At 44.8% G+C, this 19,438-nt stretch overlaps 2 protein-coding genes across 2 annotated transcripts in view; one reads left to right on the top strand and one right to left on the bottom strand.

Moving 5' to 3' along the window:
* Nucleotides 1-4,019, bottom strand: part of MRPL46 (mitochondrial ribosomal protein L46) — a 6,411-nt gene extending 2,392 nt beyond the window's left edge. Inside the window, exons 1-3 of the mRNA XM_003788655.3 lie at nt 3,763-4,019; nt 2,052-2,238; nt 1,143-1,316 (exon numbers count right to left, since the gene is read on the bottom strand). Coding sequence (XP_003788703.1) covers nt 1,143-1,316; nt 2,052-2,238; nt 3,763-3,990 — 589 coding nt within the window. The 5' untranslated portion in view covers nt 3,991-4,019. The remainder of the gene's footprint in view (nt 1-1,142; nt 1,317-2,051; nt 2,239-3,762) is intronic.
* Nucleotides 4,020-4,154: 135 nt separating this feature from the next.
* On the top strand, nt 4,155-15,847 carry MRPS11 (mitochondrial ribosomal protein S11). Its single transcript, XM_003788656.3, has 6 exons — nt 4,155-4,416; nt 4,541-4,657; nt 10,400-10,498; nt 12,995-13,124; nt 14,667-14,732; nt 15,445-15,847. Exons 1-6 carry the CDS (start codon nt 4,352-4,354, stop codon nt 15,550-15,552), a joined length of 585 nt encoding a protein of 194 aa, XP_003788704.1. The 5' UTR covers nt 4,155-4,351; the 3' UTR covers nt 15,553-15,847.
* Nucleotides 15,848-19,438: the final 3,591 nt, after the last annotated feature.

The following is a 19,438-nucleotide window of genomic DNA, read 5'->3' on the forward strand; positions in this document are numbered from 1 at the left end:
CAAGAGTTTGAGGTTGCTGTGAGCTATAATACCATGGCACTCAACCCTAGGGTGAATAGGTGAGACTGTGTCTCAAAAAAAAAAAAAAAAAATTCCATGCAGAGAAGTGACAAGAGATTTGTGTTATGACAAGAAGGCATTTTTTACCAGCCACATAGCACAAAAGGGAAATGTACTTGGCATCTACTTTACAGTGTAGTGGTTCTGAACCACTGTAATTGCTCCCCAGGTAATATTAGAGATATTTTTGGTTGTCACACTGTGGCACAGAGAGGCTGAGAGATAAGCTAGTGCTACTGGCATCTAGTGGCTTAGGGGCCAGAGATGCTGCTAAACATATTATAATGTACAGAATAGCTCCCCCACAAAGAATTATCCAACCCCAAACATCAATAATACCAAAGTTGGAAAAACCTTGGCCTAGTGAAAAGTAAAGAAGGTCACAGCTAAAGATGTGGGAATAGGCCAGGCATGCTGGCTCACACCTATAATCCTAGCACTCTGGGAGACCGATGTGAGTAGATCACTTGAGCTCAAGAGTTCAAGAACAGCCTGAACAAGAGAGAGACCCTGTCTCTACCAAAAATACAAAAATTAGCCAGGCATCATGGCAGATGCCTGTAGTCCCAGTTACTCAGTAAGCTGAGGCAAGAGGATTGCTTGAACCTAAGAATTTGAGGTTGCTATGAGCTATGATGACACCACAGCACTCTACTCAGGGTGATAGAGTAAGACTCTATCTCAAAAAATAAATAACTAATAATAATAAAGGTTGGGACTAAAGAAGGGACTATTTAAAACAGATCAGGTGGGACTCAAGAAGTTACAGATGTCAGAGTAAGGTCAAGGATAACTCTCAAGTCACTGGTCAAGTGAACAGATAAGCAGTGGTATCAATAAGCAGGCAGAGAGAAAGGGAGAAATATCAATTCTGAATGTACTAAGTTAAAAAATCTCAGTGAGACAAAGATTCTCACCAGGTCCAAGAGAAATCCATACCTACATTTTTCTAACTGAAATTTTTATAAATATCAAAGTTTCCATTAACCTTCCCACGCCCATCCTTAAACCCATTCTCATAATCATGTCTGGCCAAGTCTGAAGTGAATCTTGTGAAATTTAGAGGAAGGCAGAGAACCTACCTGACAGTGTGGCCAGAGTTCGCTCTGCTGTACCTCGAAGAGTTTCTCCAGGCTGCCACTCTGCTTGGGGTAGCATCCAAATATCCTGGTCTCCAAGCTTCTCTCTAACTAACAGGATAAGGTTTCTATCCAGCTTCCGGTGCAGTGAAGTTCGGTCATTCTTATTATCAGCTTCTATAAAGACAGGGAAAGAGAAGGCAAGAAGACTATGATCTGATCTTCCAGAACCAAAGAGCTTTGAGTTTTACAATTTTCCTTTAAGGAAGAGCCATGATGCTTGCCTTGAAAGAGTTTATAACTGAACTCTGACTCATCTAATTGTGATCTCTTACAAGAGTCTCACAATCTTGAGGAAACTAAAAGGTGAGAAGAAATCAAGAGGTGAACTTCTTTAAATTACAAGCCATACTTTGAGCTTTGAAAAGGGAATGGTCATACTAATTCAAACATTGTATCATTGGTTTGGATGCTATTACTGACTTAACTAGCACCTAGCTTCTCTGTTTTTCAATCTTCATCTGTAAAACAAGGATAATAGAATTCAACTTCCTACTTTTAGAGGAATTTCAGATAAAACATAGGAACTACTAGAAAAAGCCTCTTCCATTCCCAAACTAGGTGTTGCACGCAGATAACACAAAGGTGAACTGAGAGAGAAAATGCTATCTCAGTACTCTTATCTCTCACTCAAAAATAACACAGACCTTTTAAAAGTTAATGTTAGATGTGAGAAACAGGGAAAAGAACGTACTTTTCTTCCACCGGAAAGTTTTGTTACTTGAAATTATTTCTTACTTCCTCCATCTCATTCTGAAAGAGGTTACTGTGAGAAACAGCAGGAGCTAAGCAAATGTTCTTTATTTGGGAACCAGACTACCCTTTTTTTGCTCTGGCCCAAAGATTACAAACCTGTTATGCGAGCTCCAGGTTTGAATTGTAGGAATGTCTGTTCCCACATATCTTCCAAATCTTGTGCCAGCAATATATCTTCTTCATCTTCTTCATCATAAAAGTCAGCTTTCTTCCTTGCCAGTCGCTGGCTTTCTTCCAGACCACGAAGCTCATGGTCTGAATACAAGCTTTTCTCTATCTCGATCTGGGAAAATTAAAACAGCAAAATACTAACTCAACCTGGGAAAATTAAAAGGAAGAAAAAAGAATAAATAGAGCTAGAGTACATTTGGCAAGCTCGGAATTTTATCACCCAACATAATCAGACATGGAATCAAAATACTACAGACACAGAAAAGGGGCACCTGCACCTTGAGCTTGAATTACATTTGCCAAAAGGTGAAAATGTGATTAGGAGTGAAGACTGACATAAAAAAACAAAGAGCTAGGACAGGCACTACCTGACTACTTTCCATGCTCCATTAATGTAAGTCTTTGATCAGAATCTCACTCACCAAGGACTTTCCTGCCTCAGAGGCTTTACTGATACTGTTTCTTCTTCCTGGAATGTTTTTTCACATTCTTTTTCCTAGGAGATTTGTACTCATCCTTCTAATCTTAATTTAAATATCATTTTCTCAGCGAGACATTCCTTGGCATATTTTGGGGGGAGAAAGGGTCTCACTACATTGCCCAGACTACTCTTAAACTCCTGGCCTCAAGCAATCCTCCTGCCTCAGCCCCCAAGTAGCTGGTATCGTAAGCTCATAAAATCATGAACTCATAAAAATCAAAATTAAAGGGTGACGCCTGTGGCTCAAAGGAGTAGGGCGCCAGCCCCATATACCAGACGTGGCAGGTTCAAAACCGGCCCCGGGCCAAAAAAAAAAAAAAAAAAAAATCAAAATTAGATATCCTGGCTAAACATTCTTAAGGTACCTGTGTTTTCCTCTACAATTACTCATGTAACTATTTGGTTACTTAGTCCCTCACTCCACCAGACTGAAGCTGAGAACCTTAACTACATTTGTCTCATTCATTATCTCTATCACTTAACACGCTGATACATAGTATGTGCTCTAAGCATCTGCAGGGGTGGGTAATAAACATCTGTCGAGTAAGTAAACAGAGCATAAAGCAAAGATGCATACAACTCGCAGCAGACCAAAACAAAAACATCTCCGGTTCTAGGAAAACAAATCCTTCAATCACTACCTGTGGGGACTTATCCTCACAGTCATTACGCTCAGTTTTTGCCCACGATTCCTCATCTGCCCTTTGCAAAAATAGCCCTGTGAGGTAAAACAGAGCAGAGTTTATCACAGGTATCTTACAGATGTGCCCGCTGCCTCCTATCCTTCCTCCTTAATGCTCATCCCATCACAGAGCTTCTCCCCTACAAACTGTGAGTTCCTTATGACAGTGATTCTCGTTCGCCACGGGATCCCTAAGGTGTTACGTTACGTTAACAAGGACAGCATCTCCAAAGTGGTGCCTAAAGTGACGACAAAGAAAACCAAATAAAAGGGAAACTTTTTGTTAGTTGCCTACTAAGTATCAAATCAAGCCAGGTACCATTTTGCAGGTAAGTACAGTATTCGTTCAGAGAGGTGAAATGGCTCGCTCAGAGTAACACAGACTAACTGGTACTCAAGTTGAGTTCGAACTCAGGCCTGCCTGCTGCTATTGCTTCCCCAACGTTACCCTGAAATCTCCATCTCAGTCTCACCTGCTTTAGCAAAGCCTCCATCTCTTCCTGCAATGGAGTCAATGGCTTGGAGACTAGAGGAGGTCGCTGCAGACACATTGCGCCCAACAGACGCCATGGAGATCCTTTGTTTGAGGGTGCGGCCGCTAGGGCCAGGCTTCGAGAACCCAAGTTACCAGCCCAGAGCCTCTCGAACTGCCGCCAGCCCCTAGCCACTCCTAACAGAGTCCGCCTAACGGGCGCCGCCATTTTTCTGGCCTCCCACAATGCACCGCGGCTCCCGGCTCTCAACCAACCGCATGTTCCCATAAGGCAACGCGGGAGTAGCAAGCCCAAGGGAGCCCTGGCCCCAGAACTACTAGGACGGACCATTCCAATGTGGAGGGGTGGATGGAGATATCTGAACATTAAAAATGGAAGGGAATCACCAATTGAATCAGCGAGTATAGTTTTAGTTGTGCATTTAAACTTAATAAAAACATTTTTTTGATGTCACCTGGAGATCAGGTAACTTTTCCTTCTGTACCCTATCCACCAGGTGCTCCTGGTACAGGCGCCGCCCCGCTAAAACTTAGCTACCGACGGGAGCTGACTAGGGTCAATTTAAGTCATGCAGGTCATAAGAAACGCAGGGTTGTGGTTCCTATGGTCTCGGACCTGGCCCCGACCGACCAGGTAACGATGATTGCCTCCTGGACTCCCCGGAACTACAGAGGCCACGCTGCTGCCTTTGCCCATAAACTACCTGGTGCCAGCGGCCGTCAGGCCCTGGAGCTCCCTGAACTTTTCCTCCCCGCAGGGTCATGGTCGGGACGCCGGTCCGGACCATCCACACGCGCACGCCGGAGCTGCAAGACGCGGCGGCCAAGCAGGAAGTTGAAGTGAAGACGGCAGCTCCGAGCCGCAGCAGCTTCAGGTGAGCGCCGCTTAGGTCCAGCCCTCGAGAGACCTGCAGCCTGTGACTTTGCCCACCACCCTCCTGAGTCCTGACTTGCCATCCATGAGGCCTTGTGCACATCAATCTCTGATCTTTAGCTTTCTCACCTAAAAACAGGGATAATGCTGAGAGAGGTTGTTGTAAGAATCAAATAAGATGAGCCCTGGCACAAAATAGATGTTCAGTGAACATTTGTTGAATGAATGAGTGACTGTTAAGTGAACATAACGTGTGTACAGTATATCAGCTTTCTTTCTTTCTAACACTGAGATCATGTCAGACAAGCAACCTTCTCTGCCTAGGAACGAAATAGTGGGGACCATGATGTAAAGTAGTGGCACAAATTATCAGACACTTCTTAGAGAAGGTCCAGGGTGGCTTTTGTACTCAGCCCTGGGAACTGGCATCTTGCTTCCCACTAGTGCGCCACCTCTATGTCCTAGATGTGTACACATCCACCGTAACTTCACATTTTCTAATGTCTATGAGAATCAATGTGTCAGACACTATGCTAGGTGCTGGGAATACAAATACCAAAGATCATTCCTCCCTACAAGTAATTCAGTCTTTCTTAGAAGATAAATATATAAATATTTTCAGTGTGATGTGATCAGTAGTACAATGAAGGTGAGAACTGGTAGAAATTGTGAAAGAGTAAGTGTCTCTATCCTGAGGAAATCAGGCAAGACTGCAGAGAAGATAACCTGGAGCTCTAAAGTACCTTGAAAAGTAAATTGAATGGGAGTTCAGCTGGACAAGATGAAGTGATTATTAGAGGCAAAAGTAACAGTCTGTGTAAAGACATGCATTGTGCAGGAACATGGTGTATTCAGGTGTGTGTGTGTGATGCAAATGAGGCCAGCAAGACAAGAAGGAATGGGAATGCTGAGGGTGTTGTCTGTCACACTGTAGCTTTTACACTGTCCCCACTGCAGGATGTGAAGGGCAGCTGAAGGAACCTAAAACAAGATTCTGTTGAAGTCATTCAGCAATGCCAAGCATTGTTGAAAATGTTGGAGATATATCCCTGACAAAACAGACAAAAAGCCCTGCCTCCATAGAATTTCAATTCTAGTGGGTGAGAAACAGTAAATATAAAACAAGTAACACATGGGTGTGAAAGTTGGGGGAGGGGAGGTTCCAGCAGGCCCTGCCCTATTCGCCAGACTTCAGCTATTTATTCTGAATGAGATGGGAAGCCACTGGAGAGTTTTGAGTAGAGGACCATTGAGTAAACAAATGATATTGTTTACATTTTAAAGGGATTTTTCTTTGGCTGCTGTCTTAACATTAAACCATAAAGGAGTAAGAATAGAAGCTAGGAGAAGTCATCTAAGCAATTAGAATACTACTCAAATAATCCAGGCAAGAAATGATAGTGGCTTACACCAGGGCAGTAGCAACCAGTAGTATAAATGGCTAGACTGATACATTTTGAAGGTACAGTCAGCAGATTTTTTACTATAAGGTGGGAGAAAAAGAGAAGAGTCAAGATCCGAACACTTCTGGTCTAAACAACTGGAGTTGTCATTTATTATGATGGGGAAGAGTGAAGGAGTTTGAATTGGAAGTGGTCAGTTTAAGATGTTTAATTAACATACAAGTGAAGACACAGTGTAGTTGGTAGGAAATAATGTTCAGGGAGCAGATCTGGGCTGGAGATATACATTTGAGCAACATCATCATGTAGATGGTATATAAAACCATGAGACAAGATTATCAACAGAGTAAGTGTAGATGAAGAGGTCCAAAGATTGAAACCTAGAACATTCTTGATATTTAGAGATTTAGGAGATGAGGAAGCAACATACAACAAAAAACTTGGAACAAGGCATTAAGAAAGTCAAGTGAGGCCGAGTATGGCGGCTCATGGCTATAATCATAGCACTCTGGGAGGCCTAGGTGGGTGGATCTCCTGAGTTAGCAAAGCAAGACACTCTCACCCCACCCCGTCTCTACAAAAAACTAGCTGATGCTGTAGCAGGCGCCTGTAGTCCCATGTACTTGGGAAGCTGAGATAGAAGGATTGCTTGAGCTCGAGAGTTTGAAGTTGCTATGAGCCATGATAACACAGCACTCAACTCAGGGTGACTGAGTGAGACTATGTCTCAAAAAGAAAAAGAAAAAAAATCAAGAGAGAGGTTTGTTTAGGATTTTTTGTTTGTTTGTTTTTTATTTTGGTTGAAGGTAGGGAGGTTAGCTGTGTCAAATGCTGCTGATGTGATCTGGCCAACAGGCTAATGGCAGAATCACTTATCAGATTTAACAGAGCAGAGTTGGTTGGATTAGAGCATTTTTGGTGGATTTTGGTGGAGTGGTGGAAGCTGATGTCTGACTGAACTGTGTTCAAGGAGAAGAAAAGATAGGAAGAAAAGCCAGTTCAGTCATTCGCGTAAGGGGGCATAGAGAAACATACAGTAGATCAAGGGCTTTTTGATCGCAAGAGGTTTGGATTTTTTTTTTTTTTTTGCAGTTTTTTTGCCAGGGTCAAGTTTGAACCCACCACGTCTGGTATATGGGGCAGACGCCCTACTCCTTGAGCCACAGGCACCACCATTTGGGGTTTTTTTAGGTTTGAGACATGACAGTATGTTTTGCTGATGGGATGATGTATAGAGGGGAAAGAATGATGATACTGGGCAATGTTCTTGAGGAGCTAATGCTCAAACGGAGCTTCATAGCAGGAGATATGGCAAAGACTGTGGGCACAGGTGTCTGGTAGCCTGAGTAGGAAGAAAGTCTGATTGCTTTTCTGTCTCTGTGAAGGTCATCAGCTGACAGAAAGGAAGCAGGAAAGAGGTGGGGTTTCCAGGGCACAAAAGAAGGTATGAAAGAATCATCCTGGAGAATGGAAGGGTAATTGAACTGGGGATGTGCTGTATGTTACCAGGCAGCACTGAGGGCCCACGTGATGCCAGAAGTCATTAAAATAGAGTAGTGGTTCTCAACTGGGAGCAATTTTGCCTCCAGGGGACTTTGAGCAGTGTCTGAAACCATATTTGTTGTCATAACTTGGGAGACTGTATATAATGGGTAGAGCCCAAGGATGCTACCAAACACCTTAGGGTTCACAGGACAGCCTCCTACAACAAAGAATTATCTTGCCCAAAATGTCAGTAGTGCTGAGGTTAAGAAACCCTGTTAGGAGAGAGAGACCAGTCAGCGCTGCTGTGTAGCCAACTATACTGGGGCATGCACAGGCTCAGAGCAGATGGAGAGATGGTTTTTCCTAGGGCTGGAGGGCTGTAAGGAGAGTACAGTGCAGTAAAGTGGGCAGCACATGTGCACAGAGAATTGAGGAGGTATACAAGGGAGTGATTATCATGACTCGCCATGGGATGCAGTCGGGTGAGGAGAGGAGTAAGGCATGAGGAGTGTGAGGGGTAGTAGAAAGCTGGCAGGATCAGTGGATTGTAGGTCCCTGTGGGATTGCAGGGTTCCTAGAGTCAAAGTAATAGAGGGAGCAAGTGAGTCCACCAGGAAGTGGCCAGACAGTGTGGTGCTTGAAATCTAGTCTATGATGGGGTTGGAGGTATTATAATGACAAGAGCTCGGTGTGACCTTAGAAATAGTCTAGTCACAGTAGGACAGAAGACATATGATCACTGAAGGAAGTCAAGGAACGAACCAAAGTGTTGGAAGAAAATCACTGCAATCACCCACAAGAGCACAGGAATAGTGTTAAGGTGAAGTAAGCCAGGGCGGTGCCTGTGGCTCAGTGGGTAGGGCGCCGGCTCCATATACAGAGGGGGTGGGGTTCAAACTCAGCCCCAGCCAAACTGCAACAAAAAAAATAGCAAGGTGTTGTGGCAGGCACCTGTAGTCCCAGCTACTCGAGAGGCTGAGGCAAGAAAATCACCTAAGCCCAGGGGTTGGAGGTTGCTGTGAACTGTGACATCACAGCACTCTACCGAGGGCAATAAAGTGAGGCTCTGTCTCTAAAAAAAAAAGGTGAAGTAAGCCAGCAACTACAATCTTTGCACTTTTCTGCATGTATTTGCATTTTTTAAAATTGTCTCTAGCAGCAGTTATAAAACGGTTATTTCCCTGGTGTGAGGATGGACATGAAGAGACAACAGACCAGTGTTGGAAAAGCTTTGTCTTTCCTTTTTCTGGCTTCCTTGGGGTAAGCCACTTGGTTGTACAGCAGACCTGGAAGGTTTAAAGGCCTAATCTTGTGTTTCTTCAATTAAGTGATTCAAGCTCCAAATCCTTCCTAGTTCCAAACCTTACTATATACATAAAGGCATTACACTGGTTACATTCCAACTTGTGTTTTTTTATCCCCAAGTCAGTAGGAGAAACTATCAGTGGAGAAATAATCATCTACTTTCCATCTGGGCACATAACCTACTGACATTCTAAATTATTTCTAAAGAATACCCTGTAACCTTTGAATACCACTGTGGTTTTTGCTTTTTTAAAGTATCTGAAAAAGAGGGAGAGTGGTACTCAGATTATAGTGTGTTTTCCAAAATGGCAAGTGGCAGCAGGACACAAACATGAATCTGATGGTATGTGTACACAAAGTGCAACAGCAGATTTACTCCTGTCCCAGAAGCAGGATTCAAAATTCTGTTTGAATTTTTAAAAAAAGCTTAAGTTGGTGAGCAAAGCTCTAAACTGAGGCAGATCTCCCGGGGCCAAAGCTTGGCTTCCCTTGCAACCCTATTTCCACCAGATTTTCTCCATCTGAAAATAAAGAGGCTGACATAAAGATAGCCCAGAGAACGGCTTGGGCTAAGATAGTGGGAGATTTTGAACTCAATACAATGTGTTCTCAACCTTAAGTTCACATCTGATTCTCCTGGGGCGTTTGAAAATAAATTCTCAGACTCCATCCAGAATTCTAGGACAGAGCTTAAGCATCTGGATGCTTCACAGGTGACTGATGTTCAGCCTGCATTGACAGCTACTGGTCTGGTACAGGGGCTGGCAAACCATACCTGGCCCGGGGCCAGTCTGGCCAGTTGCCTGCTTTCGTAAATAGAGCTTTATTGGAACACAGCCACACATCTTAGTTTACTGTTGTCTGTGGCTGTTTTTGTGATATATAAGCAGAGTTTAGTAGTTGGGACAGAAACCTTGTGGCAAACAAAAGCTAAAATATTTACTCTGTGGTCCTTTATGGAAAGTCTACTATCTTCTATTTTAGGATACTGAAATTTTTTTATAGTAATGATATTCTGAGTATTAAAATATTATATCTCATTTTTATAGAGTCAACATATTGTCTGTGGTTGATGAAACAATAAACAGAGGTTGAGGTTTGGAGAAAGAGTAGACTATAAAGGACTTGAAAATAGTGACATGATTATACTAGCAAGGACAAGGAAGATGTGGAATATGAATGCACATCTCTTTCTTACGGCAAAAAGTTACTAGATAATGTCCAAACATCTGCAAGACAAGAAACAGCCTTGTAATCACAGCAGTCACAAACACGACAGTAGCACCAGAAGGATCGGAAAGAAATGGTGAGACTAGGGTAGGGGCAGAGGCCTGTTGTTTTTCATTATGGATTCATTTGTACTATTTTGATATTTTTAAAAAACATAGATATGATAGAGCGCCGGCCCCATATACCAGAGGTAGCGGGTTCAAACCCAGCCCTGGCCAAAAACTGTAAAAAAAAAAAAAAAAAAGGGAAAATTGTTGATTTTTTTTTTTTTTTTTTTTTAAGCAGCACAATTTTAAAGAAAATGTTTCTTCTAATTGCAGCATTTACCCTCCCATTCTGGGAGAGGAGAGTCCCCTGAGGTGGGCAGGAAAGAAGTTTGAGGAGATCCCGATTGCGCACATCAAAGCCTCCTACAACAAGTAAGCAGGAAGGTGGCACCTGGGCAGGCCCACTGGGGTGTCTTTCCGCTTCACTAGGTGTTCCCCATGAATACCAGGGGTAGAAGTCAGGGCACCCCCACGCTGTCTGATGGGGCTAATGTAGAAGCCCCCCCCCCAAGCTTACTCCTTCTTGTTTGGGGAAACCATCCTCCATCTTTATAAAGTGTACTCAAGTTTCATGAAAGTGTGAAATAGATTGGGCATACCATATTTATTGGATTTCTTGACTTGTCCATAGCCCAGTGGTTAGGGCGCCAGCCACATACACCAGGGCTGGTGGGTTCCAACCCAGCCAGGGCCTGCTAAACAACAATGACAACTACAACAACAAAAATAGCCAGGCATTGTGGTGGGCACCTGTAGTCCCAGCTACTTGGGAGGCTGAGCTAAGAGAATTGCTTAAGCCCAAGAGTTTGAGGTTGCTGGGAGCTGTGACACCACCGCACTCTACCAGGGCATCATAGTGAAACTCTGTCTCAAAAATATAAAAAAAAAAAGGACTCAGCACCTATAGCTCAGTGGTTAAGGGCACTGGCCACATGCACCTGGGGTGGTGGGTTCGAACCTGGCCTGAGCCTGCTAAACAACAATGACAAAAAATAGCCAGGCATTGTGGTGGCCTCCAGTAGTCCCAACTACAGAGGGAGGAGGGTAAGGCAAGAGAATTGCTTAAGCCCAAGAGTTTGAGGTTGCTGTGAGCTGTGATGGCACGGTACTCTACCGAGGGCAGCATAATAAAACTGTCACACACACAAAAAAGATTTCTTTGCTTTCATTGGGAATCGTGTTTGATGGCTTTGCTTAAGAATTGGAGAAATGTAGGAGCAGATGGTCCCATCACGAAGGCACATACTAAGTGTTGCTCAGTACCGAGAGATAGAGGCTGCGTGATGTATAAATAAGAAGAGAGCAGCCTCCAACTCCTGGCCTCAAGTGATCCTCCTGACTAAGCCTTCTGAGTAGCTGGGACTACAGGCACACACCCCACCCAGCTAATTTTTCTAAATTTAAAAAAAAGAAGAAGAAGAAGAGAGATAGTTTACAAATACATGACTCAGAAACTAACCAAAATGTAAACTTCCAAATAAGTGTTGTCCCTTTGAAGTATTACCTCGGGCCACTATGCACTGACCTTGTACAAGGGCTAAATGTGAGTGGTGAATTTAAAGTGACAAGACTAGTGTTCTTGCGTGGCTTACAAACAGGTTCCAAAGGAGTTCCCAACCACGTGTCAACAGAAACATAGCTAGCATTAGTGACACCTCTGCAAGTCAGTGGCTGCTTGGAAATGGGCTTAGTACTTGGCCACAGCCTGCCCACCAAGCAATTCAGGAGGAAGAGTACAAGAGACTTTGTAGTCACAGACTAGAGTGTGGGGTCCAAATGAGACACTGTGGGGTCCCTGGCAGTGTTCATGAGAGAAAGTATCTGGCCTGCTGTGTGCGCCACTACTTAGGCTGTCTCAAGCACAAGCAATTGTCTTATGCTTCTGTTCAGTGTAGAAAACCTTAGAAACCTTGGTAGAGGAACCGGCAGAGCCATGGCCAGGCCAACAGGAGAGGGCTAGAGCCCAGGGCTGGCTGCAGCAGGTCTCCCCTCCAGCCGCTCCTCTGCTTCTCCTGGGAGCTCACAAGGAGAGTGATGATGGCCAAAGGCAAAATGGAAAGCATGTCTAAGAATTCCTTAAAGTCATTCTTCACTGCAATTTAATTTGTTGGAGATGATTACAAAAAAAAGTTTTGCTTATTTAAAATAATTTTTGATCATGGACTAGTATGTCATAAGCATCAAAATTATCTCGTATGGTATGTGGCTAACTTTTTTTAGTTAAGATAATGGTTTTGGGGGGGAGGGTTAAGAGTCTTTATATTTTAGAGCAATATACTGAAATATTTACAGATGAAATGATAGGCCTGGGTTTTGCTTCGAAGTAATCCATCGGTGAGGGAAATAGGAACAGAGTGTAGAGAGGAAACTGAATTGGATATGGTTGGTAATTGTTGAGCTGGGTGGAGTTCATATATTAATATGGGAGTTCATATGTTACTCTGTTCACGTTTGTGTATATCTGAAACTTTCCCTAATGCAAAGTCCGGTTTTTTTTAATTACCTGCTGTGAAACATCTAATTTCTTAGGGGAAAAAAGTGAGACAAGGACATCCTATCTAATTTAAATACTGGTTACAGGAAAGACAGTAGGAGGAAATTGTGCCTCCCTTCCTCTCAATGATGCGTACTGACCCTCAGATTGTGGAGCTCTCTTTAGGTTATATGATTTGAAAGTTTTCACTTCAGGGTAGAGGAGGATTCTAACACTTCTTGGAGTTCAAAACATGTTCATCTGAGAAACTCAAAGGGGAAACAGCTGGATGTCTTTTTCTTTCTCACCTGTGCCTCCCCGGGCACAGGTTAGTGCTCTCTTATTTCCCTGAACGAAAGATAATTATACCCGTCTGCCTCCCCCGCTTTACTCAGCACACAGATCCAGGTGGTCTCTGCCGCCAACCAGCCCCTTGCCCGTACTTCCTGTGGCACAGAGGGATTTCGGAATGCCAAAAAGGGCACAGGCATCGCAGCACAGACCACAGGCATAGCTGCAGCAGCGGTAAGTATTTGTTCTTTCCAGTTCCCTGTGTGCTGTGTTCTGCTCTCTGCAGGGCCAATCACAGAGAATTCCCATTAAACTAGCTGTTCAGAAGCACTTTCAGAAGCAGGGGTTTAGCAACTCCTGTTAGATGCCCTGACACTGAGTATGGTTTAAAGAGGTCTATGTGAAAAGGCTGCCCTTTTCTCTTTCTGTCAGCTTCATTAGAGGTGAAACACTTGTTGGTTCATGCTGGGAGAATTCCAGCAGGTAAAAGCCAGGATAGAGAAGGCGCAAGCACCAAAGCCCACCCCTATTTAAAGGTCAGTTGGGGTTGGGGATGTAGTGATAATAGTCTTATTTGGAGAGGATGTGGTATGGTGAGGTTCTCATACAATGTGAGTTCCAGTATCAATTATAGCAGACCTTTCTAGAAACAAATTGGCAATGTGCTGCTATTGGTATATTTATTGGTCATTTACCAGACATCTTACATTCATTATTTTAAATCTTCCATTCATTATCTTAAATCTTCAAACCACCCTGAGTATTACCCATGTTTTCAAGAGCGAACTGAGATTCAGATACTGCAACTTGCTCATGCAGCCAGTTCATTTCCCTGATCTGGACTCAAATGAGTCTGGGACCAGTCTGTGCACTCTATTGGCACACAGCCCTGGCGAGTGTTCATATTCTACCAAACCCGACATTGCTTTCTTTTTTTCTTTTTCTTTTTTTTTTTTTTTTGAGATAGAGTCTCAAGTTGTCGCCCTGGATAGAGTACCATGCCATCATAGCTCACAGCAACCTCCAACTCTTGGGCTAAAGTGATCTTCTTGCCTCAGTTTTTCTATTTTTAGTAGAGACAGGGTCTCACTTTTTGCTCAGGTCTCAAACTTGTGAGCTCAAGCAGTCCAGCACCTTGGCATCCCTTGGCTGCCTTGGCCTCCCCAGAGTGCTAGGATTACAGGTGTGAGCCACCATGCCTGGCCCAGACATATTTCTTAAAGGAAAACCTTGACCTTCAAACACAGGAAGATACCCCAAAATATTAACTGCTATCTATTAATGATCATCAAAATGCTGTAAATGCCCCAAAATGGATATATCAGTGTTCACAGTGGGTTCTATTGGGGGGTCATAAGAGACTTCTGTTGTGTCTTCTAGTTTTTATAATGAGCTGCCTTTATAAACAAGAAAGAAAATTTTAACTCTAACGATTTTAAAGGATAAGAGAATAAGTGAATATTTAGGTTTACCTTGAAGTCCAGGCTGCCACTTCATGGTCTAAAATTTGACATTTGCACACCTGAGAAAAACAGAGTGATATTTAGAAATCTCCATTAGGTGGCGGTGCAGTCCTGGGCTAAAGGGATCACAGTTACTTCAATTCTGTGACTCATTTGAGATAGGAGTTCTGTGGCACTGCTGGGTCTGTCCTGCACTGCTGCCACCTGTCCTTTGCTTCCCTCCCTTTCCCTTGCACTCTGGGTGGCAGCAGCTAGAGGTACAGGTGCACTAGTTCTCTCTCGGGGGTACTAACCGCTTGCACCTTCTCTCCAGAAAGCTGCAGTGAAAGGTGTGACTCACATCCGAGTTGTGGTGAAAGGCCTGGGGCCAGGGCGCCTGGTAAGTGGCCATGCTTCTCTGAAGTCTGTGTGCTTTCTTCTCTCAGGAAAAAAGTTGGGGTTTGAGAGTCAAGTATGGAGAGTGGAAAAGCAGTCTGTGGTGGATTTCCATAATGGCTTGAAGCTTCCTCTTATTCCTGTAATCTACTGAGCCCCTCAGAGCAGGCCTAGATCACTTAGTTTAATTTACCAGACATTTACTGAATGCCTGCTGTATGCTAGGCACTGGGAATGGGCAGGGGGCTCTTGGAGGACCATCACAAACAGATCCCTCAGGACACACTGATGAGTGCCATGTACAGCATGTGCCCAGGGTGCTGGGAGCCCATCAGAGGAGCCTGGACCCAGCAGGGATGACCTTTCCTGATGGCACTAGCTAGAATGATCTGTAGCTTCCCCAAGGAGGTGACGTCTCTTTGACGTGAATAATAGGTACTGGCAGGGGAGCAGAGGGGACATTGCAGGCAAAGGAAACTGCTTAAGGAAAGCTATAGAAGTGTGATGCTTACGGAGTGCCAAGGTTCACCAGGAGCCTTTGTTCTCAGACGGTAAAGCGCAAGGTGAAAAGCAGCAGGTATAATGTGAGAGAATTTGGTTAAGGGGGTTGGGTGGAGACTTTGGAGAATAGGATAGGATTGGTATTGTAGGTATCAAAGCCATTGGGCCTCCTGCTCTCTTTCTTCCCTTCCCTTTCTTCTTTCTGCTCCTTCCAGTCTGCCATCAAGGGACTGACCATGGGGGGCCTGGAAGTGATCTCCATCACAGACAATACCCCTATCCCACACAACGGCTGCCGCCCCAGGAAGGCACGGAGGCTATGATGAGAATGAAGCCTGCATTCAAACATGACCCCAAGTCTCAGCCTCCAGTTGGACCTCATAAGAAGCTCATCGGCGGTCCAGCAGACCACAAGCACTGTTCTGTGCCATCCACGGAACAGCGCTTATGGGAAATCCTCTGGCAGAAAGGGCGAGTGTTGCCTCTGCTTACTCCTCCAACTGGAAAGGGATGTGTCCCAGAAGTGAACTTTGCCACTTAGACATGAAGGGGTCTACAGAGGCAGCCATGGCCAGGCCCCAACCTCTTCTCTGAGAAAATAAAAGAATACCTGTATCATCTGTTGTAATTGTGAGATTTTGCTTCCAGAGTGACAAACAGTAATCCCCACACCTCCTGAAAAAGAGAGGGAAGACTCCAGACTGAAGGGTCAAAATGTAAATGTCAGGTGCTGTTTACCTGATACCTTCTTTTAGGTTTTAACTATTTCTTTTGTAGTCCCTTAGTCAAGGTTTCCAGTGCACCTGTTCTTATTAATGACTTGTAATTTGGCTCTACATTAGAATTTTTTACTGCCTACCTCTGGATTCTGATAAAATCAGAAGATATTTCCAATAGTTGGCATGTTTAAAGTTTGCCCCAGCAACATGAGACAATTTTCTGCAAATGGACAATAAAAGATTCCCCACACTAAGGTGACAGCCATCCTTTATACACTCTATGGGTTTGGCAGTCATAGCACAAGGAGGGAATGACCCTCAAGAGGGGATGGTAGAGTTGTATAAAACAGTACTCTAGGAAATAGGGTCGTGGCGGGATGGGCTTCAGCAGAGCCCAAATGAGGAAGTGCAAAAAAGCAAGTTGGTGTAGAACCGGGTAGTGCTGACAGGCAGGTCCCGCTCAGAACCCCCCCAACAGGACTGATTGCTCCTCATTTGGGGCTCAGGTCCCAGGACAGCACAGAGACCAAATATTCAGGCTTTAGAGACACACCAGGAGAGAACTCTCTTCCACAGACAAGAAGGCCAAGGGTGAGAGCCTCACCAGCAGCTGAAAACGAATGGGCAAAAACACAAATGCACGGCTCCTCCAGAATGAATCTCTGGGGGTGGCTGCTAGAGGGAAGGGGCAGACGCTGTGGACTGGCGCCCCTGTGCCCAGCCAGCTAAGCAAGAAGCAGAGATCTTCCTGAACCAAGTGGAGTGAAATCTGTAAATTTCCCCCTTAAATAGGGAAGAGTCTGTGTTAAGACTATGGAAAGAAGCAAGATCATGAACCCAGACAAGAGTTTAGAAGAAAAAATGCCTCCCTGCTTTCTCTTTCATTTTTGCAGGACTATGCAGGCTGTCTCTGGCTGTGACCAAAGAAGCCCAGCTGGAGACGTGCATTAAAGTCAGTGTGGGAAGGAGTAATACTATTTCACCATGAAACTACATATAAGATACAAAGCATAAAACCATGGGGTTCTGCTTGCACTTTGTCATGTGATATGGTATGGCCTTTATTCAAGTAGACAGAGGTCTTGCAGCAAGCCGACAGTTCACCAGTCAGGACCTGGACAAGAACCAGTTCAGGTTTGAGAGAAAAGCAGAATGAAGATTCTTCCTGGAGGGTTGGCGGGGGACGGGGGCGGGGAGGGGGGAAGGAACAGTTTCCAGAACCTGGCAAGAGCTCCCAAAATCTTAACCTTGCAGAAAGGGAAAGGGAAGAAATACCCTGACTATTCCCCCCTCTGGTCTCTTCCTGGGGTCACCCATGGCTAAACCCCACAGGAAGCATGAGGGCAGGGGAATCTGGTGGTGTGGTCCCTGGGGGCTCAGCCTCCCAGGCTGCAGAGTGGACCTGGAGGGGCACATGGAGAGTGGCCAGCACAGGAGTGGAACTTCCATAAATTGGTGAGGAAGCATTATTTTACTTAAAACCTCAAACTCTTGGGTTCTAGAGATCCTCTTGCCTTGGCCTCTTGAGTAGCTGGGAATCTCAGTGCCCTGGGTAGAGTGCCATGACATCATAGCTCACAGCAACGTCAAACTCTTGGGCTCAAGTGATTCTCTTGCCTCAGCCTCCCTGCCACAACACTCGGCTATTTTAGAGTCGGGGTCTTGCTTTTGCTCAGGTTGGTCTCAAACTCTGAGCTCAATCAGTTCACCCACCTCAGCCTCCCCAAGTGCTAGGATTACAGTTGGGAGCCGCCGCACCAGCTGGCACACTCTATTATTGTCAGCTGTCGGTGTCCTTACTTCCAGCTTCCCAGTGGCAGATCAAACTGGTGCTCTCTTAAGCTGTATTATCTCTTAATCATTTGTCTTAGCTTCCCAAAGATACTCCCATATCCTTAGGAGACTAAGCATCTTCACCAAAGGCTGACCAAGTAAGGTGGTTATTACTTACCTAAAATTGGGGGCCACCACAAGCCCCTTTCAGCAGCAAGTCTCTCCTTCCTAAGGAAAGAGGAGGGTGGAATGTGTATTTGCCCTTCTTCCAGGCAGAGCCCAGCGTTGGTCCGCCTAGTATTTGCATGAGGACGGTGTTGGCATCAGCCTGTGTGATGCCCTTCCTTATTTTCTGGCAGCAGGGCCTCAGATTATTTCCATGGTGCATCTGCAGTTTTGCTTCTAAAGCACAGGACTGGCTGTGTAAGGGAAGCCTCTCCTCTCCTACCCAAGCAAAAAGACCAATACAATTTCTTTCCTTTCAGCACAGATGCGGTATTTTCACATCTATCAGCCAAGGCCATCACCCAACATCAAGATGTACTGTCACTGCCCAAACAAGCCTGTTGAATAGTAGAGTCCTTGGATGCTAGCAGAATGTCACTTAGTACTTTGGGAGAAAGCATTTCCCAGTTGGATCTGCTAGCAGCCTGGCTCCAACATGTCTGATAAAAAGAAAATGCATATCTACCTTCCCCCAGGCTCCTTTATTCTTTTTTTCTAGCCATTCTTTTCCTATTCTAGAAAGACTTTTTAAATCTGGGTACCATCAGCCCAACATGATGGAACAATCGCTGTCAAAGCAGAAATTTGTCCATTCAGCAAAACTGAGCCAACAAGAGTTGGTCCACAAACACAGAGGCTAGGCACTGGGGAGCTGCCGTCTGCAGCTGTCACCACTCTCCTGGGGCTGAGAGTCTAAGGAGGTGAGACAAGTGTATGGCTGAGACAGAATGAACTTCCATGAAAGAGGCATAAATGTTATTTATGTTTGAGTGAAAGGGGAATCCCCTCAAGCTTAAGGGAGGGAAGGGGGCCAGGCGAGGCAGCTCACACCTGTAATCCTAATGCTCTGGGTGGCTAAGGTGGGTGGACTGCCTGAGCTCAGCAGTTTGAGACCAGCCTGAGGAAGAGTGAGATCCCATCTCTAAAACTACCCAGGTATTGTGGCAGGCACCTAGAGTCCCAGCTACTTGGGAAGCTGAGGCAAGAGGATCACTTGAGCCCAAGAGTTTGAGGTCGCTGTGAGCTATGATGCCACCGCACCCTACCTAGGATGACAAAGTGAGACCCTGTCTCAAAAAAAAAAGCTGGTTTTATAGACAAGTCTTTCTTATCAGGGTGCCAAGGATGTGCAGCTCATTATTGGAACTCTCCAGCCAGCTCTTCTTATCAGGTCTCAGAGTCTTACGGTATAAGCATATTTCTGACAGGTTTATAACTGGACAGGTGCAAGGATGTGATGAGCCTATGGCAAGTCTCTTATCTGAGGTACAACTACCTGTAACAGTCTCACAGAATGGCTTTTTCAGATATAAGATGGGGTTAGGTTGGCCAACCTAACATTTATGAGATTCGAAGTCCCTAAAAAAAGTGGAGTGGCCCAGATACAGGAAAGGCAGGAGTTTAGGAAGAAGGAAGCTATAGACAGCGTGCACTTCAAAAGAGGACTGTTGAGTGGGACGGTGTCCAGGAGGGGCTGAAGAGGTGGAATCAC

The sequence above is a fragment of the Otolemur garnettii genome, unplaced genomic scaffold (assembly GCF_000181295.1).
Source record: "Otolemur garnettii isolate 467f Iridium unplaced genomic scaffold, OtoGar3 scaffold00029, whole genome shotgun sequence".
Classification (NCBI taxonomy): Eukaryota; Metazoa; Chordata; class Mammalia; order Primates; family Galagidae; genus Otolemur; species Otolemur garnettii.